Raw genomic sequence first — 26202 nt, 5'->3', positions numbered from 1 at the left:
AGCTTTCTCAATTTGTGGAAAAGTTCAACCGACGAGTTATTCTTCCGGTGCATGTCGTTTACACACTTTGTGGCTCCTTGCGACCCCTTCGCGAATCGATCACTTCGCTACCCACGCTTTTGTACAAATCAAAGTGCGAAGGATATTCAAGCAGGAGAGGAGGGGAGAGCGTCGCGTTGACGCTTCTCTCGTCTCTGCAATATTTTCCCGACGCAGTAGCGTCGGGAGTGGTGCAGAATATTTTTTCAAAATTCCTCTTCCCACGGAGAAAGAAATGGAGCAGAGTGGAGGAAGAATCGGAGCAGAATTCTCGTCTCTTCGGTCGCAAGCTCCGGCTGTCTTCCGTCTTCGTCTTCGAAACGTCGTCCAGCAATCACACGAACGCCATGAAATCAATAATTTCCTTGTCGCCGCGGCGATGTTTTTTCCCCGCAGTCGACAAAATCACTGATCAAATTTCCAATTCCATTCGTCAACGAGACCTTTTTCGGTCACTAGTTGGTAAACGTTATCCAATTTCACGCTCGCCAGCCCTCGCGTGCGCTCCGAATTCACCGTTAATTAGCAGCACAAACCGGACGAGAATCCGATAGCGAAATTGATACGGGGGAGAAAAAATGGTGGGTCGAGAGGCATCGCCATTTCAATATTTTCTCACACCTCGCTCTTCCACATTTTCGAGCAAACGTTTTCGTTACACGCCCGAAGCTGCGTGTAATTCCATTTTATTTCGATGATTGATCAATGCGCGATGGAGCGCATTAATCGAAAATTTAGGGGCTATTTATGTGACGTTCGTTAATTATGATCGATCGTCCTGAATCCGCAGATGGAGGCGTTGCCCTAAGTCCACCGATTGTTTCCTCTTATCATTCGATTGCTCGTAAATATTTAATTGCTGCCTCGTCGTTCGATCGAAATGTGATTGGTCAACAAATTCATTATTTTTGAGCGATTAGGAAAAATAGCTTAAAAAAAAAAGACCTCGAGACACGCCGCTTCCATCTTCTTCAATCGTTTCGCAATTTGATCAAAATTTTTTTTCATTCCTCGTTATTTATTTTTACGAAAATCTGGAAGCCCACCGTGATGTCTTTGTCTTGAATCGTCTTCATTAAAATGCCTTCTTCCTCTCGAAGTTCGAAGGGCGAAAAATGCGCGTGGGTGCGGTTAAGAATTCGAGGAAATTTCGGTTGGAACTGGTAGAAAGCGTTCTGGACATCAGTTGAGTCGAAAGTCCGTATTTCAGGCACTCTTTGCCCGGAGGCTAATTCAATTTCAGTCTGGCCGCGCCCACCCGGCTCGAGAAATAAATGAAAACTTCGTTCCCCAGGTTCGATCTTAATCACAATAAACCTTTGAAAAGTTTTTTACTCCTTTTTTATAAAAATAAATAATGTTAATATTCCCTTATTACGTTAGTTCAAAGTCATTTCTTACATCGCCGCAAAAGTTATTCATATTTTCTTCGCCTCAGACTTTTCCATCTCAATTAGTTGTTCAATTCGTTAACACGACGAATACACCAACAGATCAGATTTTCGATCCGTCCCCCCCCCCCCCCCCCCCGTAAAGGTCGAGCACAACACACTGAGAACTTTTGTCATGAAAATCCTGCTTGTTTAATAGCTCCATGAAACAAATAGAGTCATGTTAAAACTTAAGAAAAAAGGATTGAAAAACTCCTTGCTCCTGACTCGCGGCCCTTTTTCCAAATTTTTATCACTTCACGAAACTTTTGTACCCGCGAACGTTCTTAATAGACAGTGCGGCCGAATGGAGGAAAGAGGGTGGGTCTGAAAAATATAATTGTGGAATTAACGCGCTCCAGACACTGGGATTCTTGTTTTGAGATTCCCTCCGGGCTATTCGTTTCTACGAGTTTAAATTTCGCGTACATACATTAGTGTGGATGTATATATATATATATAGAAACGGCTAGTGAGTTGGAGTAAGTTCAAGGAGATTAATTGGCTTTCTCTCGGTGAGGATAATTAGAGGGCTCATTACACGTTCACCGGGTTATTTTCATGGTGGAGACGTTTTTTTTTTCAAGGGGTCATAAATCCGTTTGTTATACGCCTCGTTGCTCGTTTCCAATGATAAATTAGGAGGAAGCTTCGACCGGATGGAAAATTAGCGGAGATTAAAATTAGAAAGGCGAAATACATCGGAGAGTAGTTTAACCCTCGCTTGGAGGGTATGTTGCTTCTACGCAACACGCGCGCTCCCAGGCCCCATAAAACTGCATCGGTCAATAAGGTCGAGATTCTAACTGCCTAGCTCCATCCAGTGAGGTTAGGTATACTCCTAAACCAAGAGATAAACTGCTTTAACCTATGGAAATATCAATATGAGGCCGGCGCTTCGTATTGAGTTGGCGTTGTGTGAAAGCGTGCTTTAGTTATCGAAAAATAAGAGTGAATATTTGGTTTTCATACCCGAAAGGTTATATCCTTTAGAAGGGAAGCTAATATGATGTATTTAAGGTGTTAGATGCTAGATTCATTCGTAAATTTTTCTGATTTTACCCCTTAACGCCCAACATTCAAAAATTCGCATTTTCCAACAAAAAAACTATAGAATGTTACAATGGATTTGTAAACTAGAAAGTATTTTGAGATAAAGATAACTTTTTATTATTTAATACGAATAAGTTGGATGTTATTTATTAAGGTAACTCCTTAAATTAAATTTAATTGAATTTAATGTTAATAGATACGCATAAAAGCACGTTTTATTAACATGAAAAAATATTTAAAATGATAGTTTTGCAAAACCATCAACTGATAAATTCAAATTTCCATGACGACACATTTTCACAGGTATTTTTCAAAGAATTATCTGTATTTTTTAACCGATTTTATTGCACCAAGTCTCATGTTGTACCTCAACTGATCTTCTACAGATTCACCACGAAAAAGTTTTTTCGTTTAATAAACAATTAGCTGCAATAGTGAAACGATCAAGTTTAAAAAAAACTGCATGGTGGATTCGTGGAGGATCAGTTAAGAAACAACATGAGACTTGTTGCAATAAAATCGGTCAAAAAACGCAGATAATTCTTTGGGAAATACCAGTGAAAATGTGTCATCGTGGAAATTTGCATTTATCAGTTGATGGTTTTGCAAAACTATCGTTTTTCATATTTTTACACGTTAATAATTTATGTCGTAATACAAATCCACTAACAATGCGTTTAATCGGTACGTTAAACTTGGTCTAAAATCGTTTTGAAAATTTAGCACTCATTTGACTAGCATGCGCAGTACAGTACAAAAGTCTTGAAACAAACGAAACTTCATTTTATGCCCTTCTTCTTCTGACGAGAAATCCTTCGTAATGATTATTTTCTACTTCATTACGAAGGGAATAATTTTCTTTCAACATGAAACAGGCCTTGGTTTGAGAGGATTAATAAGCGAGTCGAGAACAGGTTTGGAGCTACAATTCTGGTGGACACAAAAATATCTATGATTCGCGTGCGTACGATTTTGGGGATAAATATTATGAATAGGAATTGCGCTATTAGTGGCGTTATTCAAGCACAGTCTGATTATCTGACTGGGAAGCATCAAGGTGAAAGCGATTGCCAAGCCCGTGCGTACGTCATTCAGAGCGCCATAGAACGCTCAATGCGTTGAGCTCTTATTATTATATATTCATTTTATTCATTAATTATTCAACGCTAATCCTGCCCCTAAAAATGGACTTCCGTATTCCTTCGGTTGGTTTATTCGTAACGAGAACACGCGAGCGAACAGCCGCGTCTTGTATGCGTAACTAAATGCCGCTACACCGGTATCGGTGTCACATTTATGGGGTTTTATTTAGTAACACATCGTCGCCATAAAGACTCGCTTGAAGACCGTTGTCCATACAGGCCTACCTTATACCACTCGCCTAAACTTCCAATCGATCGAGTCTGTTGCCTCGTCATTTCAGGCGAATGGGGGGAAAAAAAAAAAAAAAAAACAACAACAACACCATGGAAACACGATTCGGAGAGGACGGGCCGTTAAAATAAACCCCCGTATTAACTTTTCGGGCGTGTACTCATGAGCGAAAAAAGCGATACGCATTTAAAAAAAAGGCAAAGAGAGCGGAAAAAGAGAGAGAAAAAGAATTTTTAAAATATTTTTCTTTTTTGCATCTATTTTCTATTTGAAGTCTCATTTTTTTCGAGATATAATGAATCACCGATTAACGACATCAACGAAAAGCGTCGTAAAAGTATAACGGGCTAGTTGACTAAAACGAGCGTTTTCACCCAACACTGTTAACATATACGGACTGTATTTTTATCTACTTAAAAGCTCGGAGAGCTCTTCAGACGCATAAACTGGCAGTAGTGTCGTACTATCTATGATCAGACGCGCGGCAACAAGTAGTCACGCCGGGAATTGGCCAGCTGACAGTCCACGAGCTCCACGTCCCAAACTTTGCTCACAGTTGTCTGAAAATTTTTTGTCACGCTTTAACATTCGTGTCGGTCGTAAAAAAAAAGAAATAGAATCTTGTTTTGCTTTATATGAATGTGGAATTTTTTTCCCTCGAAAGCTCGCCCCACGATATACGTGCTTTTCATCGAACTTACCAGGAACGACGGTAACGAGAACACGAAATTTATTTGGGTTTTTTTTTTAGGCTTTTGATTAGCTTCGACTCTGGAATTTCAGCTGTTTGAGAGGGGAAAATATATTTGGCATTTTTACGAAAAACAAAATTACATTTTTAGGTTTGTAAATAAAATGAAAATACTGCTGAAAATAATGGAATATCAAAGTGCTCGAGAGAATAATGATTAAAAAGTACTCCACGATGGTTATCCTGAAACTTGGTAAAACAACTTTGACGTTAATTTGTTTTTCCAAGTGAATAAAAACACAGTGTTCCGGCGGAGCAGCAGTAGAGTCCGGATGGACGATCGATTAAATCGCATTCGATTTCCCATTGCAGCTTTTTATATCATCGGATGCTCGGTTCACGGTCAATTTGCAGGGAAACGAAGCTCCAGCTAGACCGGTGCAAATTCTCGTCCTTTATTTTTTTCTCCTTCCTATTGCGATTCGCCGGTCGGGCTGTGGAATTGAGAAGCAAAATCAATCGCTCGTTCTGCAATATCCGATTTCGAAAAAAATGATTTTTTTCCAAATAATGCAACGTTGAATCGTTCGCAATAATCCGATGATTGAAAAAACCATTCACAACACTTGTAAATCTCGTTGCGTATGCTCAATCGGAATGTAAAAAAAGCTCCGCGGAATCCTAATAAACCTTTTTTATCTCGCAAACTCCTGCTCTCGAAAATTCCTCGATCAGTTTCGAGGGCTCGCAAATAAACGTTGCGTTCAACTGGAAAATTACGTACAAACGTATTCTCCCAACGTTTCACTTGAACACGATGCAAATACACGAAAACATACATCGATTCATAAACGTACATTCTATCAGCTCACGAGTTATTCGAATGCATCGATTTCCTCACACTAACTCTCGCTCTGTCCGTTTATTTAAGAGCAGATGTGTAGATATCTCGATATCTCGGCTTCGGATATATCGTCCACGACGCGAAAAGTATTAGTTGTCAGGTTTGCACTAGTTCATTCTCCGAGCACTACATAGGACAATCGTGCAAAATCGGGGGTCTTTGAATCCGCGAAATAAATGTTGGTCAGTGGCTGATCGATGTGCAACCGGATGTGCACTTGGTTGGATAATAAATAGAATGAAACGCTAAAAATGGAATTGGGGAAAAAACAGTTTTGAATCTCGGCGTTTTAAGTTTTGGAAAATAGTTTTGGAATTAATTTAAATAAACGTTGAAAATGGAGGAAAAATGCTGAAGTTTTGGAAGGAGATTTTCAAAATGGGCTATCGATGATGGTGAATTTTCGACAGAATCATTTTGAACGGGATCGAAAACTGTGGGTTTTTTTTATGGCTTCGTTTCTTCCTCACATATCATCCGAGTGGCTTTGTTCAATTGGTACGTTTGGTATTTTTTCTGTATTTTTTATGGATCTCCATTTTTTTTTGAAGCTCTTTTTGAACTCGAGAGTCATGTCCGAGAGGGGAAAAGCTCAAGGGCTTTTGTGCCAACGTGAAGAAAAATAGCCGACCGCGAGATATCGATTTCCGGCTCGGTTGTTCAGCTTTGGTCTCGGTTCCTCTTTCTGGCTCCGTCTTCGTGACAGAATGCTCATTCTGATTCTGTATCTTGACCTCTCTTTCACGCCCCTTTCCTCGCTCCTTTTTGTGTCCCTTTCTATTTTGTCATGTTCGGAAAATATTTATTTTCTTTCGTAAAACCCTCGAGCGTTCTTTGCTCTCTCAAACCTTCTTCCCGTCCATTCTCTCTTTCACTTCGCATCTTTTTCCCTCTCACTTTGTTACGAGTGTACCATATGGCTGTGTCGAGTATTCTCCTTTGAAAGAGAATTCTCATTTTTCTTCTTTACACCGTCAAAACTCGGAAAAATCGACGCCTCCGAATGGCTCCTCCCAAAATTTGTTTGCACCTTCCGCATTCGTCTCAATCCTAACGGAAGTGTTGACATTCCTCGACAGAGATAAACTACTGGAGAAAATATATTTATTCGAATTTCATTCCGAACACGAATTTACGTCGCTCTGACTCGTTCTTTCCAGCCGTTCAATGACTAATAATAGGCTGACACCTTTTTTTGAAAACTGTTTCAAGTCAATCCTGAGATCGTAATGAACCAGTAGAATTTTTATTTTTATTTTATAAGACCGAAAAGTGTCTTGAAAACTATTTTTTATTTATGATTTTGCAATTTCGCGCGGAAACGCTAGCCACCATGCTGTTTCGGTTTGCGACGTCACTCCGTTGGTCAACAATACGACTGCGAAAGATCAAGTAACAAGATTTGTGAAAATAATGAGTTATAATGTGTATCATTGGTGTCTTGTGCCTGGGTGCAATAATACAAGTGTAAAAACACCACAAAAATTGTGGATTCATCGCCACCAACAACGTATTTATCATTGGTAGATTTGTACTTTCCGCTTTTACAAAACCGTCTTCCATTATGCGATTTTAATAAAATTAATGATAAAAGTCCTCAAACGTGATAATAACTTGTAACATTTCAAAATAACACTGAGCGGACGATAAAAATCTTGATTGTTCACTTTCGGGGTGACATCACGTTGGAATCCAGTGTGGCGATTGGCGTTTTAGAGATTTTAAAAACAGATGAAAAAGGAGGATTTTCAAAACTGAGTTATAAAATAAAAATTGAATTTTTATCAATGAATATTGACGTTTCTCGTTTACTTTTTACGAAATTTATCATAAACGTGCATTTTGCTTCCTCATAGAGGAAGCTATGTGATGACGAACATTTTTTTTTCCAGTTTTCAATGTCAATGTGCTCAAAATGTCCCAAAACATCGAAAAATCATATCTAGAAAAAAATGTTCGGATGTGTGTGTGTGTGTGTGTGTGTGTGTGTGTATTTTGTGGCACTGCAAAATTCAAACGCTTATAACTCGAAAACGATTTGAGATACGGGGCTACCGTTTTGCACAGATATTAATCTATACAAGCTCTTCATTCTCTGATAATTTTCTTAGAATATGGAAAAAAATATGAATCCTACCACGTTTTGAAATTTTAATAAAAAGGGTGTCGACACTCTAACTTCCGGAAATTTTAAGATTTATTACTAATTTTTTTTTTATAAATAGATTATCGTAATAGAAAGGTTGGTATTGAATTTGGGGAATATCGGTTGAGCGGTTTAAATTTTATGACATTTTGAATTTTACGAAAATATGAGTTTTTCAAAAAATTGTCTAACCGCTTCAATTTTTGGAAATTTTGTAAGATATTGTGTATAAGTCTGTACTTCCTCTATACTTTCCAGCAAAGTTGTCAGAATTATTTAATTTCAATGTAAATAGAAAAACGATGAAAATTGAAAGTTGCAAACTGTTTTTTCTGATGGCTCGTCATTTAGTTTTTTTTAATGAATTTAAACAAAGAGATAAATTAAAGTTCGTAAAAGAAGGTAGAGAAAATACATTATTTCCTTGTATACAAAAAAATGCTGCAAATTGAAATTTGCAAATTGCTTCCTCAAGATGGTCAAGATGCACGATGCTCGAAGCTTCCTCTATGAGGAAGCCAAAATGAAAAATATAGCACCTCATAGAGTAAGCTTTGAGCATCGTGCATCTTGACCATCTTGAGGAAGCAATTTGCAGCATTTTTTATATTTTTTATTACATGCTGTAAAATACCCTATTGAAGCAATTGAGTCAGGAATACTTGCACAACGAAACGGTAATGAATTTCATCAATTCAGGGCCCTCTCGACCATTATGAAACCAAAGGTTTGCAAAAATAACAATTTCATATTGAAAACGCTCAGAATAATTATGGAAAGTGTGATCGTGCATATGATTTCGTGCTCGCACGTGAAAAGTCTTAATGCAAGTTTACTGTGTCCCTCTGTCGATGTGTTATTCATGAAGGTTGAAAAATCTACGAGTAATTTATGTATGAGTCTTTTACTCCACAAAAACTCCTACTTCTATCACCTTTTTGTCTCGTTTTATTTCGTTTTTTTTTTTATCACAATTTGTATGTCGAACCCCTCCGGATCGGAGTCTATACGTTCCAAGTTTTTTCAGAAGTAGAGCAGAGAATTTCAGCGAACAGTAGAATAAAAAAATCGTAATAAGAAACAACAGATCAGTCGCATAATTGATGGAATGAATTGTTTGTTTTTCAGGTCCGAAATGAGAGGCTGAGATACCGAAATCTATGAGGCAAGAGGATGTTCCATGGTATCGACGAAAGTAATAAAAGTTTGATCTACGTAAGGGATGTTACAATTCCAGATAATTGAGCCCGGTGGCTCGAGTCACCGAGATTCGCGAATTCGTCGAATCGCCGAAGCGATGTGAGCGGGTGGAAGGAGCAAAATTGCAAGAAAAAAAGAGACGTTCGAACTCCCACAATTGACTACAGAACGAAAGAAACAAATAAAAACTGGCAAGAGAGCTTGGCGAGAATCGCCAAAAAGCTCAGCATTTATGCGACTCGTAAGGGCCGGTGGACACAAGGACGAGAGGAGAGCGTCTCGTCGGTGTCTTCGTGCACGATTCAAAGCTGCACAATAAACAAGAGAAAAGAGGAAAAATTAACAGCCCAATTCCGTTAGGTTCTCTTTCTTTTTCTCTTTTACGAAGAAAAAACAAGAAAGGGGCGAGGGTGACGAACAGAAAGTAAAACAGTACATCAAGGACGACGACAAAGATTGAAAAAAAAAGTAGTAAAAAGAAAAAGCGTCAGTTTGTAACAGTAAAAATCAAAAAGAAACAACGTTTAAGGGCCGAGGGAGAGAAAAATATAATAAAAGAAAAAAGAACGAACGAAACGGCAAAGGTTACGATAAAAACGTATCAACGAAGTCACGTGTGTGCGAGAGTGTGCTAAACAAAGAGACGCAGGAAGGAAAAAAATGTTGCCGACCAACATGATGTCCTTCATGAAAAAGGTAAGTGTAAAAAACTGAAAAATAAACGAGTTCAGATCTCTTGTTTTGTCTTCTTTTTTTTTTGCTTTTTTTTTTGACTTTTTGCAGAATATGGGGGCACGTTACTTTCGCTTCGTTGTTTCTTCTCTTTGTCTTCGTAATACAGTAGCTCACACTGTGCTGAGTTCACAGTTTTCGTCGATGGGTAAAGAGATTTTAGGCCCCTTTCAAAAGATCTGCTACATAGGGGTTCGTTTTTTTACTCATTCACGTGACCTCCTTTGACCTGTTTCACGAAAAAATTTGTAAATTCAGAAAATTACGGTAACGTTATACAGCTCTCGTTGAGTTTTCCAATATCATTTCACGATCTCGTCAAAAATTCTAATACTGTTGAATACAAATTTAGAGGAATATTAAATCATTAATCGGATGTATTTTATTAAAGAACATTTGTAAATTTTGGCGCAGGAAACGATATTTATGTCACTCGCACTTCCGTCACAATTGAGATCTTTTTTATTTTTTCTTGCCCTTGCCTTGCTCTCTTTTTAAAAAGAATTTCACAACGCCCTTAATGAGATCATGCCCACCACACGAGCGTTGAACAACTGAATTTTTTGCCATGATATTAACATGAAAATTAACATAACTAATCAATTAGTCCGTTGTAATTATCAATTATATAAAAAATATCATTATTAGTAAAAATTTGACTAGTTAGCTTTTTGATTTGGCAACGTTATTGTTGGTGGATATCTACCTTGCCAACGGTAAACTGATGGCTCGTCACTCACATACGACTTGATACACATAACCAACAATTTATTTGAACTTGAGGTTACGTCATTATTTGTGATTACAAATATTTTTGTTATCACAATATTTGTATAAATATGAACAAAAAACATTTTTCTATTAATTGTACCGAGAAAGTATACACACCTGTACATTATACCGATACACTAATGTAAGCACGCACAACTAAACACGAAAACAGCTGATAGAGCGGTGTTGCCGATGTCGTACCGAACCTAGTATTCAACGACTCATCGTGAGCGATAATCGTAGCTAATTTACGATTTCATTCTTAAAGTTTCGGTGACCTGACATTTTTATAACGATATACGATGTCCAATTTTTAATACTTATTTTCTTGCTTAAATGTTCGGTAACCTCCCCTCAATTTTTTTTACCGTCATTTTCGAACATTTTTCTATGCTGTGTAAAAAAATAAGATTTTTCTGCAGATTTTTAAATAGTGGCCCTGATCTCATTAACATACTTGATACAAATCTAAAGTCGCGGCAGCGACTCTGAGACAAGTACATTTATGTATGACGAGTCGCTGCCAGAGAGTCTCTACAGGAGCGACAGTCTTTTTCAGCTGTTTTCGTAAAATTAAAAAATTTAGTTCATTAATAATTAAATATTAACAGTAGTTCAGAGAATACTCAAAGTTGAGGTATTTTTATTATTTTTTTCCTTCCGATCGCGATAACATTGAGGAGGCAAATCTTTCCGTTTGCCTCCTCAATATTCCTACCAGAATTGTACAACACAGAAATAAAGCAGCTTATCTACCACCATATACGAGAAGATTGCCTATCGCAGTACGCTTTAAGCGCGAGGTTATGCCTGGTCGCGTCACCAAAATGCAATAGCCAGTACTGGATGCTCTCATAGGGGACGAAAGTATTCGCCGTTCTTGAAGGTCGAGTTCGTGCAAATCCCCTGCTTCGATTGCAAAATGGGGAAAATCGGAAGATTTTACCCGCTCCAGGCAAAATACACACTGACACGTATTCTACGTGAAAAAGAGGATCTAACAAATCCTAAGTTCTGATGTGTGGGAAATTAGCCACTTCTCGAATATCGAAACGTTTTAGAATTTTTTCATTCTCTATAAATACTCCCATGGATTTTCGTACGAAAAAAACAGATGAATCTTTTGGGGTCTCCTCAATTTTTTTATTCTGGAGAGAAACACAACGGTTCGAAATCCGAATCGCGGGACTTGAACCGGAAAATCCTCTGGGATCATACGATAGACTTGAAAAATTGTCTTCCATTTGTCTCGATAGTTCGATTGGTTCTGGGTAAACGTTGAAAAGTAGCGAGGGGATGAAACTGGCTGAAATGGATCCACTCAGTTTCTTGTTTCTTCGAGAAACTCTGAAATTCGGAATTGTATTTTCACTCAAAACAAGACAACGATAAGTTCTGATATCCAGTGAAAAAAGGCTCTACGATTGTATTTACGCGATGCTCAAAATAGGCCGATTCAAAAGCCACTTTTCAACCTAATTTTTCACAATTATTTCAAAGCCAGCGGAGAAATTTTTCCACGAAAAAGAGTGAAAAGAGAACAAAAATGTCTGCTTCTTCGATGTTTCTCCGATATTTGAGTTTTGAAGAAAATTCTACTCATCAAAATTTCCTTACGAATCGTGCAAAGAACTTGGAACCAAAGAAGCCAATACATGCCTCATCCGAGCAGACTTGGGTTTGTGAAATGCTTTCTGGGCGGTGAAGGATCGCGCACGCGGTCTCTGCTGTACGTTTTATTGCCGTTACTTTGAACTAAATCGTCCAACCGATTGATTTACAACGACGAACGTTCCTCGGTCCCTCCGACGAGACACGCGAGACCGATAAATTAACTTGACTATCAAGTCTCACCTTAAGGTCTGTGCTGTGGCCCTTCGTCCTCGAATGAACTACTATTCCGTGTATTTTTTCAGCTATGAATATCCAGCAACACAAAGTCAAATATTTGGAGGCTCAAACGCATCGGTATCTTCCATCAGGACTTTCTGGGATTAATAATTTTTATTATTTTTACATATTCATTGAATTTTCTTCGATTTTTTTCAGTACTTTTGCATATTTTAATTTTCATTTATTAATTTTTTCTTACTCTCTTGTACAAATTTTCGATGATTTTCTAATGCTTCGTAAAAATTATTTTCTCACTTTTTTCTCGCAGTTGGGGCGAACAATAATAAATGACACCCGAAAATCTAATCTTTTGTAAATCAAATGTTCCACAAATCCGGATAAATTTCGACTCAGGTCCGGGGAAGAAGGCCGGCTGAAATTGATGTGACAAAGTTCGCCTTATTTCTCTCATATGCATTTTCTTTTTTGCCTTATCGTTCATCTCGTTTTTCCCTATTCGCCAAGGGCTCTTTCACTCGTACTTTTTTCTCGATTTTCTCTTCATTCGAACTACGTATATACGCGTTCAAATATATTTATAGCCATAGAGGAAAGCAGCAGAGGGAGGAGATGCTCGGTGTTTCCGAGCAATGTCACAGCGCTCTCGTTTCATTGTGCCAAGGCGTTGTGATAATTCCGCGGCTGTACTTACTACGAATCTAGATTCGTCGAGGTACACCGTTCGCGAGGATTCTCTACTCTGTAAAGGGCCTAGAAAAACTCTCTTTCTCTCGTTTTCTCTGGCTTTCAATGCCACGTTTTTTCTGTCGCCATTTTCTTTCCTCGGTTCTTATTCATGCCTGTTTTGTTTTCTTACACTTTTTCCCTCTCAATAACTCATTCCAAAGCCTCTCACCGGCTCTCACACTCGTTTGTAACCACTCTCGCGTTTTACTCATTTCTCAATGAGCTCGAGCAGCTTGGCTCCAAATCATCGCCATTGTCATTCCCCTTTTCTCATATTTCTCTTTCATTTCCCTTCACTTTTTGACACTTTGAGTTACACGAGTTCGAGTGATTGAACAACGTGTGCAATCTCTTATGCGAGCATTGAAAAAAATCCGTTCCCTTTCCATGCAGTTAACGAATCGAGTCAAAAGAGCGGAGCAATTTTTTAAGTCACTAGAAAAGGGCGAAGTCGATGTTTCTAAAAATACACATGAGCATTGCAGTTTCGTATATTATAAGTGGAAGATGGATTCGATCTTCGATAACGAGCAGTGATTTAAGGAGGAACATCAGCTTGAGAAAAGTGGTGAAAGCTTAATGAAACTTTTACGATACATTTTTGGATATATTTTCTATAGCCTCTCCAATTTTTAATCCATTTCATTCAGCCATTTTTGAGTAAATCATTTCCAAACTTCGAATATTTAACACCTACGCATAGGAAATAACTCGACAAACCCCATCTTTTCATACTCAATAAAAACAAATAAAAAATGGTGATAATTTAGAAAAAAAGTACTATTCCACAGTTTGAACTCGTGTCTGCAAATTTAAGGTCGTTCAATTCTGCCATTTATTTATATTTTACACAAATTCCACCCAAAAATAACGTATTTTTGGGGGTTAGTCTCGTATAAACAAAGCAAACAGGATTCACATAACCTAGATAACTTAGATAAAACAATCGAAATCGTATTTACATAACCTCACTTTACGTGAAGCTGCAGTTCATCCTTAAGATGATGGATCAGTCGGTAATCACACCTCGAACTTTTGAAATTGAAACTCTTTGACATCGTTCGTCCGATTAAAATAATAAAAATGCCATCGTACGCAGCACGATCGTAAAAATCCGATGACATTTTTATTTTTTCGATCAGACGAACGATGTGGAAAAATTTCCTTTTCAAAATTTGCAGCTCTCTCTCTCGCACTCACGGTTGTGATTACCGACTGATCCATCATCTTAATATCAATATTTCGAGATTTATAATGATCGGAGATGAATTTAAATTGGGGAAAATTTGAGCACGAGAAATGAGAGTTTAAAAATAAGTAGTAGCACTAGGTGTGCAGCCGAAGAATGAATGACGCTTCGGGAGCAGATCATCTCAAGATGAGCTTCGCTGTCGTTCTATTTTTCTCTCACATCTTTATTCCTCGTTTGTGCTCCCTTACACTTGTTTCGCCCCTCTCAACCTCCTTCTTTTTCGTTCAGCGCACTCTTTTGCTCTTTAAAAATGATACTTCACTGGCTCTCGGCGCCTCAAAGAGGCGCCAGTTCCTCTTTACTCGGCTCTATCCATACATCTCTTTGTTATTCCCCGTGCATATTTACCTCCTTCCACAAAGTTTTTTCCAACGTCGTTTCAGTCCCGATTTAACATGCCTGTTCAATAGCGCCTCTCGCTTTTAGATCTTCCTTACGGTATAATATTGACTTCCTCCCTCTCTATTCCGTGATCCTCTTCACCTTGAAAAAACATCCCCTCGGTGCTGTCTAGGTCAGCTTGAGAAGAGTCGCGGAGGGCGCCATTTACGGATCACCTTCGCACCGGATTTCGAAACAATTTTCTTTCTTTTCTACTCCCCCGATTGTCGTCTCTCGGGGCTTTTCGTCCTCGCGATCGAGCAGATTTTCTCTCGTTTTTTCGTATCCTTTTTTTCCTTGAAATGCTAGAGCGAAGCAATCGTTTGTCGCCATCGATCACTCACGAAATATACAAATCATTTCGGCACTTTTTTCTGCATCATTGAAATGCCACTTTTTTCGATCGTGTTCTCATTTCAGGATAAATTCCACAATTGCTCGCTCCGAAGGTCGCTATTTCCTGTGACGATTCCTTAACGCTCTTGTAGCCCAAATTTTTCAGTCGTCGCCTAAATTATTGCTCCATTTGTCAATATTAACCCTTTAACACCTTAAAAACACCTCGTAACAAATGAATTTTGCAAAACTAGTAACAAATTCGTGATCAGCGACCCAAAAAACCTTTGGACCTCATGTGTAATTTATATATCAACTCTAAAATACTCGTTCTCGTCACAAAATTTAAATACCCTGAAAATGAATCATTTTATTTTAGCAATTTTACCGTTTATTTGCAATGATAAGCCTAGGGAAGAAAAAACCAAGCACATACTTCGAAAGCACAAACATCAAGGGCACGATTTCTGCACTGTATCATTGAAAAATAATATGACGAAGCTTCCGATCGTTGATTTAAAAAAAAGGACCTCAAAAATTGCTACATTTTTGCTTTATTTAACAAAAATCCCCCAGAATATTCCCCCAGAAAAGGGGAATTTCAGGGTTAAAAAAAATTAAAGGTCAATCGAGTAAAAAAGTACTACAAAAGAAAAGTAATAAGAAAGTAATATGTAGATTGAATTGAACCTCTCATTATATTCGAGTCTCGTATAAATTTACCAACGAAATGACTAAACTTCGAATCGATCGAACGCCGAAAGACGGCGAAGAGGGGGAGGGAAAGTGGGTGTTTTTCGATACACAAAAAGTCCAATAAAGAAGGGGGATTTAAAAAACACTTTAAAACGTCTCGTAGGCACGGTTAAGGTTATATAGGTACATGTATCTATAGGAAGTGAGCCATCTGCTACGAGTCCTCCATTTCTACTCAAGTTCGAAGCCAAGAGACTCTCGCCGGTCGGAGATTCTTTCCTCGTAATATGTATCCAGCGGCGTTTTTTTCGTTCTTCTCTCGCAGTACTTCTACTTCATTTTCTGGGAGCAACGAGATCTCGACTCTTGGCTTGAAACTCTCGTTTATCTATTTTTTGCTCGGAATGCGAAGACGTTGAACGAAAGGGTTCTCCGCGCGTATTTGAGAAAAAGAAAGCAAAGCATATCAGGGGGAGGGAGAAACGGCGAGAAGAATTTATTAAAAAGCACGAGTCGGAGGGAGAGAGAAAGAGAAAGGAGATAAAAAATATGGAAAAGTTGGAGGATATTAAGGTGCTCGCGAAAATGTACACAACGAGATTAAGAGAAACGACGTAATAATTCTCTCTCGTCCGGCCAAAAAAGGGTTTCAATTAATGTTCGTGATATTTTTTCCCTTCGTCGACAACGAGAGGAATAAATTTAGGCAGAATTTTCGTTGTTGATTACTTTTCTGTAATCAGAATTCAACTCACTTTTTATTTTTCATACGCTTTTTCGGCTTCTTCCTTCTCTCTCTCTCTCTCTCCCCCTCTTAACTTCCTCGAACAATCACTTTTCCTCACTCATTTTCAACGTGTTACGTCGAGTCACGTAATTAAAAGCTTCTTCAAAGGTGTGTGTGTGTCAGAGAGAAAGAGCAGTGATTAAACGTGTAAACAGAATTGAATTTTCGAAAATTGAGTACTCGCTGCGAGGGAGAGTGGGCCGCGATATGGAATCGAGGGCTAAAACGAGACATAACTTTTGCAGAAGCAGAAACATCATCATTCTACGAGATTTTTGATTGAAAGCTTTTCGGAAACTGTGATATTTCAATTGGAAACACACATTCATCTTCAACGATAAAGTTCGATGCTCCTATTTAAGACTTGAGTTTTTTGGGTGGTCCATTTAACCCCACGCTTTCATTCTCCCTCTTCCGCCCATTTGTAGTACGTCCGTAAAGCTGTTTTCTCTTAATTTCATTCCCTGAACGGTAAAGAGAACTCGCGAAAGAGGAAAAGACAATTACGAAATAAAAATTGCCGAATTAAATGTCTCGAGAGATTAAAACCTCCGCAGAATTCTCTCTCGGACGCCAACATTATTTCTCTTCTCGGCTTATTTTCTCATCAAATATTTCATTCGATCGCTTATTATTTCAGTCAGAAATTTATAAACAAATATATTTTCTTTGCCCTGCTCTTGGAGTTTGTTACGAAATTCATCGCCCAATCAGCCATAACCGAGTGAAATTTTCTTTTCACCCAACTTCAATCGTTTCACACGCTTCGTCCGAACATCGAGATAAAAAATTATTGGTTGGTGGACTCAGAAACGGATACGCCAATAATGAAGACGAGGCAAGCGAATTTCCACTTCTCATCCAACCGCTGGCTTCATGGATAAATTTTTCACGAGGTTCCTCAGCGAAGCTTCTCGCTGGATGTTCCGGTGAAAATCGATAGACCCACCATATAAACCCCTCTAAATGTTCGCCTTCACCTCCTTTCGAGCCCCTTTTCCTTCGAGATCTTTTCCTCTTATATATATAAATATATACAGGAGTTTAAAACAGTGCACGTATTTTGTCGAGCACCGAAGCAGAGTCGATTCATCATTCACTGCACTCTCTACGGAGTTAAGCACTAAGCACTTTTCTATTTTTTTGCTTCTCCCACATGAGCGTGTATTTGTCTTACAAAATATATCGAAGAACGTAACAGCTGCTGCTGCCGCCGCTGAACGCAAATCGGATTCTCTCATATTTTCAGTCCTTTTTTTATCCACTTTGCAGCCACGATGCGCACGTTACTTCCAAACAAATTGTAGACAAAGCCCCTTTCTACTTCGAGCGTACGATTTTCTCGATCGTCATATATTCTCATAAATAATAATACGTCACTATCCGTGACCCGATGCATTTCTCAAGCGTTAAATCGAGCAAACAATGAAAACAGAAGCTCCAATTTGCCAAACAAATGAAAGATCAGTTTTCGCTTTGTTCGTACGTTTCCTCGTTTCCTCGTTTTGTAGTCAGGTGCGTTTCGAACCAAATCCCATCGCCATTGGACCGATATCTCCAAACACTATCACAATCGAGCAGGAAAAATATTGCTTTTCCGTTATCTCTTTCTTCCTCTTGATGCAGTTACGAATTAGAGAAACGAAAACTGCGAAAATTTCTACAGAGTGTTAAAGTTGTTCGGTCGTTCGATAAAGTACGGCGAAGGTCCACACTGTTTTTGCGGTAAATGATAATTCAAGGTCCCCTGATAACGATAAGCACAGTTCCGAGACCTCTTACGGGGCAAAATTTTGAATTATTTTATTCACAATTTTGAGTTTTTATTCTGTTTAAAAAAATATTACCTTACGGGGCTTTTAAGAAAGAAAACGTGAAAAATTTTTTATTTTTGACGTGTCGAAAACGGATGACAGGCATTACGTTGGACTGCTGGTAACAGCTGATTGAACTTCACACAAATTCGAGAATTGCAGAAATTTCATCAAATTTCTTTTTGAGATTGACTCACGTGCTTTCTTTCGTCGAGTAGCTTCGATTTTTTAAAATGAATTGACCATTCCTTTTTCTCGGTGTCATTATTACATCGATATAAACTTTCTTTTGCACAATAAAAATGTTCCCTAGGTTAGTGCATTTCAAGTGTCACCGGTATCGTTCAATCATTAACTAGTCAAGTTGAAGTATAAATTTTACCTTTTATGATATTTTCAAAGCATTTTACAACATTCTTATGATAAAAATATTATCAAAATAAGTATTTATTAATTTTATTAATAATTTAGACTTAAAATTGATCAACATAAAGTAGTTGCAAACTTGACTAGTTTAATAGAACGACTGAGCCACTTTAAATTCTACTTGATTTTACACTAAAAGAAGGAAATCATAGAGCTACAAAATGTTTCTTTGCTCAACGAGTAGTGACGAACATAATAGCAGAATATATAACAGTAAATGACTCATGAGAAAATTACCATGAACAACGATTTTTGTACGTTAATCCAAAAGCATGATCCGCCGCAACAGTTAATTAAACCACCGTGCATTGGCTTGGTATCTTGTCCGTTATTTATCTTCGTTGTCCGAGGCGAAAAATTTGTTTATCGAAATTTAAGTTCGAGTCAGGCGGAGATGATAATTTTATCTCGGCTTCGTATACTCGAGGGCGAACGTAAAATGTTAATCGACGAGAAGCTGCGGGGAAGCCCTATCGGCCACAGGCGCTGCACACAGCCACCGCATTGTTCATCGATCGGGCTGTGTATGCACACGTACAAGCCTACGGATGTACAGTTGTATACATATATGCATAAATGTCCATGGAGACGTGGATGTATGCACATAGTTATATATATGAATATTGTAGTAGGTACGGTGAGTGCATACACGGTCTCGGTTCGCGCTTCTCTTCGGAGTAGAGGAGCCCATCAATCGGCTCACCGGTGCACCGGTCTGCCACTCAATATTGCCAAGAGAGCGATCCTCATTCTCGCGAGCCAAGTCACTTCGATATTCCATCATTAAATGGAAATTCAGATTGTCAGATTATCGATGCACAGAGATTTTCGGTCTCAATTCTATCGAAAATTCCCTTCATAAAAGCGATTCTGTGAAAATCACAAACTTCTCGTCTCGACTCTCACTTTTTCAGTGAATTCCGTATTTTGTACTTACAACGTCGAATGAGACTGGAACATTCTATCAAGCCTTTCGATCTCGTAATTATTCTCAACTTCGACGACAATTTTCACAATTTTCAATATTTCAATGTCGCAATGTGTTTTTTTAAAATCATTCTAATTGCTCAATATTATTTAAATCTGCAACCCATTGGATTGTTACCGGGTCATTGACAGATGGTGGCAGATACAAATATTTTGAGAATAATTTCAGATAAAAGTTTGTAACGGTGTGATTTTGAATACTATTATTATGACGAATTCTCAGTGCGACGGTCAATACGAAGAATCGCCTCGTCTTCGATTTTTCAAACTCCAAATTATTCAATAAAACGATTAATCATCCTACCGTTTATTAAATCATCGAATACACATAAAATATGAGTATCCGTTTTGTTACATTACATCAATAGGGTATTACACCTCTTTTTGAAAACTGTTTTAAAATAATCCTGAGATCGTAATAAACCAGTAGAATTATTATTTCAATTTTATAAGACCGAAAACTGTCTTGAAAACTATTTTTTATTTATAATTTTCAATTTTCGCGCGGAAACGATAGCCGCCATGTTGTTTCGGTTTGTGACGTCACTCCGTTAGTAAACAATACAATTGCGAAAGAGCAAATAATAAGATTTATAAAAATAATGAGTTATAGTGGTATATCATTGGTGTCTCGTGCCTGAATCCAATAATATAAGTGTAAAAATGTCCCAAAATTTGATTTTAATCAAATGAATGATAAAAGTCCACAAACGTGCATAATAACTTGTAAAATTTTTAAATAAAACAGAGCGCACAATAAGAATCTAGATTGTTTACTATCAGAGTGACGTCACGTTGGAATCCAATATGGCGGATGGCGTTTTAGACATTTGAAAAACAGATGAAAAAAGACGATTTTTAAAATTGAATTATAAAATTTACATTCCATTTTTATGAATAAATATTGACGTTTTTCCATTATTTTTTACGAAATCTATCATAATCATGCATTTTTATATATTTTTTTACATGCTGCAAAATACCCTATTGTAAAAAATCTAAAGAAAAAGAAATATACTTTTTCTCCTATTCTGCTTAAAATATCGATTATTATTTATATCTTCAACAATATAAATCAACGATAAAATCAAAAAAATATTATTATAAGTTGGTAAAACTGTGGTGTTGATAATTCGAGGGAATTTGGTTATCCGGAGCTGAATATGAGGGCTCGCGTTTTCAGGATCTATTCAATAATATCCACGTGCCATCTCTTCTCCTCCCCTTTTATTTTCTCTGGCAATAAGAAGCCCGCGAGGGCTTATCGATGCTGCAGACGCGAGAGAATTTCGCGATTGAAAAGTGAAGTACGGATCACATCTATGCGGAGTCATACTGACCGGGCGAAACCTCATATATATATAGAAGCAAATGTACATGAGAGTTTTCCCACATTCCCGGAGCTGACGAAGAGCCCGAGAGAAGACGAGGAAGAGAGAGAGAGAGAGAGAGAGAGAGAGAGAGACAAAAGGTGTAGTTGGAGCGAGGGAGTGAGAGGATTGGAAAAAGCTGATGGCATCAGGAAGTCGGATCACGATCTCGTTGGGAAAACGTGATCTTGGTCCCCGTGGTCCAACACGCTTTTCAAACTACCCCTTTACGTGGCCAACTTAACTTTATACATAGAGAAGACGCTGACAAACAAAAGAGCGCAACCAGCCACGTTTTGCCTCCGATATACAAAGGCGTGTATTCCTATTCGATGGTAACCGGTATCGTCTGGACACTAAGCCGATTTGGAAGCAACTTCGAATCCATTTTCGACTGACCCGCCTTGGACTTCCGGCTCTTCTGTGACTGCAGGCCATTTTTCCTAGTTTTCGTTCTCCCATATTTTCCCGATACTCATGCAGTGTTTCCACAATGTCTTGGCTCTCTCTGTCGTGTTGATACTATTTTCAATAACATTAACAAATTTTTCGGCTCTCTTATCTGTCGAACATTTAATTTCTATGCGTGTCTCATGAGCCTTCGTATCGTTGGGAGTTTAGTGCCGAGGCTTGCAAACACACGCTCTGAGAATCTCATAAACAAGAGTGCCCAGGTGTTCGCACTGTACCACACTCGAATTTACCTCCACGGATTTAGCAACCCGTCACGTACGAGTCGCGACGCCACTTGAAACGCCCTTCGGTACACGCATGAATAATGCCAACTACGAGCTATCTCCGTGTGCGTACCCTTCGAGCTTCCGATACACAAACACACTCGTGTTTTGCACAAATTCAACTTACGATACTTCGTGCGTGCCTTGAAATCGCTGGTTACTTCGAACGATTCCTCTACGTGTAACACCACTTCGAGGCGATATCGCGGAATCCCAGAAAATTGCGAACCAGCCTCTCACCACTATTAGGATCTTTGCTCGAATCTCTACGAATCCATTACACAAGTATTATACGATGAAGGGCAGTGAATCGTGCACACTCGAAAATCCAGGGCTTATGAGATTCGAGCTTAACCTCCACGAGGAGGTGAATTTCATTTTTTTCACTTGAAAACAGCCCTGCGAAGGAATAACTGTCAAAACATTCGGGTCGATTGGAAACAAGTTGTTATCGATGAGGCTTAAGGAGGTTGAAGCGTATCTTATGTTAAAACTATTATCCAACTTTGCACATTAAAATTTTTTAAACAGAAAGCTTAAGACAGTATTAAACTTCTGGCGGGATATGCCGATGGTTCACCGTCGTGGAATTCAGATATTTATTGTTGAAGTTTGCAATTTTTGAAAGCATAAGAGCCCATGTTTAACCTTGTCATTTTCGACAATGAATATCTCGATTACTAGACGGTGAAACCTCTTCAAATTTTTCACACATAATTAAGCGCTATTCAAGAAGATTCACGTAAATTTTCAATTCATTATTTTGGAATAATAAAATCTGATATATTTTTCGTATGTCCTATATATATCGCTTCAACTTCCTTAATACATCTTTTTTCAGACCTCTGTCAAAATAAAACAATTATACGAAAAGTCCGAGCGATTCTCCATCCGGATTGGATATTACTAAACTGCGTGAATTTTCATCGTCTTCACAAATGTCATGATTACTGTGATTAAATGAAATTTAATTCCCGACTTATTAAGGAGGAACATCAGCTCCACGTAATAAAGTGAAGTTTATTATGTAAATACGAATTCGATGGTTTTATCTAACAAGGAAAGTCTTTTGGCTGACCTCCTTCGATTTCGATGAAACTTAAATATGTTATTCTACATCAAAATCTAAGTGACACGTATTTTTTTTTTTATCGGCGGCAAAACGTTTCTAGGGGGTGAAATCATCCCTTGAAGTTGAGACCTCCGTGGGGTACTTTTCAGGTTTCACCTATTTCCACTTGAGATAATCGAATGCATCCAGATGGATAATTACCTTAATGATAAACGATGAAAAATGCAACTGGTTTCACATTCGGGGGATGCATGGGAAAAAAGTTATAAGGGCTGAAATTCATAAAACCGTTATAACAAAAAAACTATTGCACCTATCTTGATAAATTCAATTGCATTTTGAAGAGGGCAAAAAAATAGTAGATACGGGTTTTTGCGTTTTTCTCGCGAATCAATTTAAGGGGGTGAACTACCCCTATATATGTTAGACGTGACATTCAGAGCCACGCCACTCCGTGTCGACCAGTGGACCGGATTTACGATTCTGTTTGACCGACGCACGCCGACTCGCCGGGGCTGATTTGATCTTGCACTGAATTATTTTAAGAATTTAGATCAAGTATTATTTTTGTAGCAGTATTTTATTATTTTTCGACGTTTTGACAGGAAACAGCGTACCTCCGGTAAACTTCGCTCGCAATAATCTGTAAACGTGGGCAGAGCGTGTCGTTTCATTCAATAATGTTTTCTTTTGCTTTCTTTTGACCATTTCGCCCCGTGAATATTGTCTCTCGCGATGAAAATTACAGCCGTGTTCCAGCTGCAAACATCGAATTATTTATTTTGGGTCAATCGTGTGCTTGATGACGGGTTTTCGATCCAGATTTGCTCATCGGAAACTGGAGAGTGAATGTCGAGGACTAGCACTGGTAAAAGGCCCATTGTCAGTAGCCGCCCGCTAGTCCTCCTGTAGCAACCGAGAGTTGCAACCCCACTATTGTATTCTTGGAAACCGTGGTTCGAGTCAAATCGGCGCCTCGTCTAATGGGGTTCGGGTCCGCGTTTCTGACTCAAAGGTGTTGAATTTCCTGGTCGTTTAAGGAGTTTCGGTACAGGCGATACAATTTTGCCATGCTAAACCATGCTAAAAACATAAAAAATTTCAAAAAGTTCAGAATTTTATAAAATTTGGTGAACATATTCTTTAGTGCCAAATTTGACAATACAAATTTTTTAAGATTTTTCTTCTACACAGTTATCGAGTAATTGATCACTAAAGTTGACGTGTATAGGCATAGCGTTTCCATATATGCAGGTATACATTCCGGGCATAAGAAATCTGCTTTAATGCGTAATTACTCGATAACTAAGTAGAAGAAAATTTTGAAAAAATTTGTATTTTCGCACTTGATGTTGAAGAACATTATCACCAAATTTCATCAATTTATTAATATTTAGACTTTTGTACCGAAACTCCTTAAGAGTGGCAAACCGTGCACTCGGGGACGCTTGAGTTCATGAGGGAGGCCTCCCCTTTTTCCGGAGGTGAACGACGGATGGCCCTAAAGGAAGGCGTCCAACGAAACAATGATAAATTTTGAATAACCCTGCATTCGAGCATGAGAAATGAAAACCTTATCGGCCACATCGATCCTTCGTTCGTTGGATCGTGGTGAGGGAAATTCCTAGTTAACGTACGAAAAAATACGTGTCTCTTAGATTTTGATGTAGAATAATATATTTAAGTTTCATCAAAATCGAAGGAGGTCAGCCGAAAGACTTTCCTTGTAAGTTATCTAGGTTATGTGAATCCTGTTTGCTTTGTTTATAGGAGAATTGACCCCCAAAAATACATTATTTTTGGGTGGAATTTATGTAAAATATAAATAAATGGCAGAATGAAACGACCTTAAATTTTGCAGAGACGAGCTCAAACTGTGGAATAGTACTTTTTTTTTCTAATCTATCACCATTTGTTATTTGTTTTTGAGTATGGAAAGACGGGGCCTGTGGAATTATTTCTTATGCGTAGGTGTTAAGGTAGTTCATACACGAAACGATTTTCTCAAGAAAGTCTTGAAATTTAGAGAGAGTTTAAATGGGTAGTGGACTAACACGCATATAAAATTTTAAAGGCTTCATCTTATTGGTTATTGAGATAACAGTGTTTAAATATGGAGAAAAATACACAGGGTTATAGAGACTGTGCGTAAAAAACTGTTTATCTTTCCATGTAACGAATGAACGCTTCTTACGAAGTTTATGAAAAAGTACACGTAAACAATGAAGTATATAATGAATGTTTGGGAAAAAAATCGAGACGATTGTCTTACTAGTAATAAAGATATTACGTTAAATATTAAACGAAATTGGTAATGAGCACTCGTATAACCTCACATTTGCTTATTTCGGAATTTTGTTTCTTCTTTGCTTGGCCTATTCCTGTCATTGGCCTTCTGTTTTTTTTTTTTTATTAATACTTTTTTCTTTATCCATTTTTCGTTGTGTTTTCTCTTTGTGCTCTTTGAAGCGATTTTTTACATAAAAAACTACAGTATTTTAACCAGGGACGAATGAAATTTGGGATTCAGTCAGTGATGGATCCCCGTTCAATTAAGGGTTTGTAATTTCATTCGTCAAAAAATAAGTTGAAAAAATGTATTTACAATTTCGAATTAATAACTCTGACATTAATTTAGAGCGATAATATTTTCAATTAGGAAGAAAAAATCGACCGAATTTAGACACCCATAAAAACGATCCTTCGGGTATGATATACCTTAAATATTTGAAGTTTAGAAATTATTTACTAAAAAATGGCTGAATGGAATGGATTAAACATTGGAGAGGCTATAGAAAATATATCCAAAAATGTATTCTAAAAGTGTCATTAAACTATCACCATTTTTCTCAAGCTGATGTTCCTCCTTAAACTAAACAGTCATAATGAAGCATGTAAGGAAACCTGCAATCGCGTGATCGACGTTCATAATCGCATGACTGTTGACCATCGAGTTGGAATGATACTGATTTCTGACCAACAAATTTCAACGTTTTGAGTTATTCCCTCAAATAACACGAGCCAGGTAACTGCTCATTTCGAGGCTGCTCGTCTACCGTTAAAAATCCTTTGGAATTTAGTTTTTTCTGCTGCCAAATATCTTCAGCAGGGGATTTCGTAAATTCAACGATCGAGCATCAATGATATAAGAAGCTTGCACTGCACATGGTGGAATCCAAAGCTTTTGTGTCCTGTATGCAAAGGACGTAAAAAATTAAAAGCGGAAATAGCAGCTCGTTGGGAATGGTGGGCAGCTTTTGGCTACTTGCCAGAGCCTCTCAGCCGGCGAGTAATATATGTTTGAGTTTGCAAAGACTGAGATCGAATGCCCGAAGCGAGGAACGTGCGCTGCTTTTATGAGGTCGAATAACGGGAACACAGAGAGTATTGCGTATAGCTGAGGTTTGAAGAGAGCGAGAGAAGG

At 38.1% G+C, this 26202-nt stretch overlaps 1 protein-coding gene across 8 annotated transcripts in view; it reads left to right on the top strand.

The window, feature by feature from the left end:
- Fife (regulating synaptic membrane exocytosis protein fife) overlaps window positions 1-26202 on the top strand; it is a 162596-nt gene that overhangs the window by 27258 nt on the left and 109136 nt on the right. For all 8 annotated transcript variants that reach the window (XR_006261948.1, XM_043427871.1, XM_043427874.1 and 5 more), the window contains exon 2: window positions 8766-9533. Coding sequence is in view for 7 of the 8 variants with exons in the window: in XM_043427871.1 (XP_043283806.1) it covers window positions 9498-9533 (36 nt within the window). In the remaining variant the exon portion in view is untranslated. The remainder of the gene's footprint in view (window positions 1-8765; window positions 9534-26202) is intronic.

The sequence above is a fragment of the Venturia canescens genome, chromosome 9, assembly GCF_019457755.1.
Source record: "Venturia canescens isolate UGA chromosome 9, ASM1945775v1, whole genome shotgun sequence".
Classification (NCBI taxonomy): domain Eukaryota; kingdom Metazoa; phylum Arthropoda; class Insecta; order Hymenoptera; family Ichneumonidae; genus Venturia; species Venturia canescens.
The sequence above is the reverse complement of the archived record's forward strand: the minus strand, read 5'-3'. Positions and strand labels throughout refer to the sequence as shown.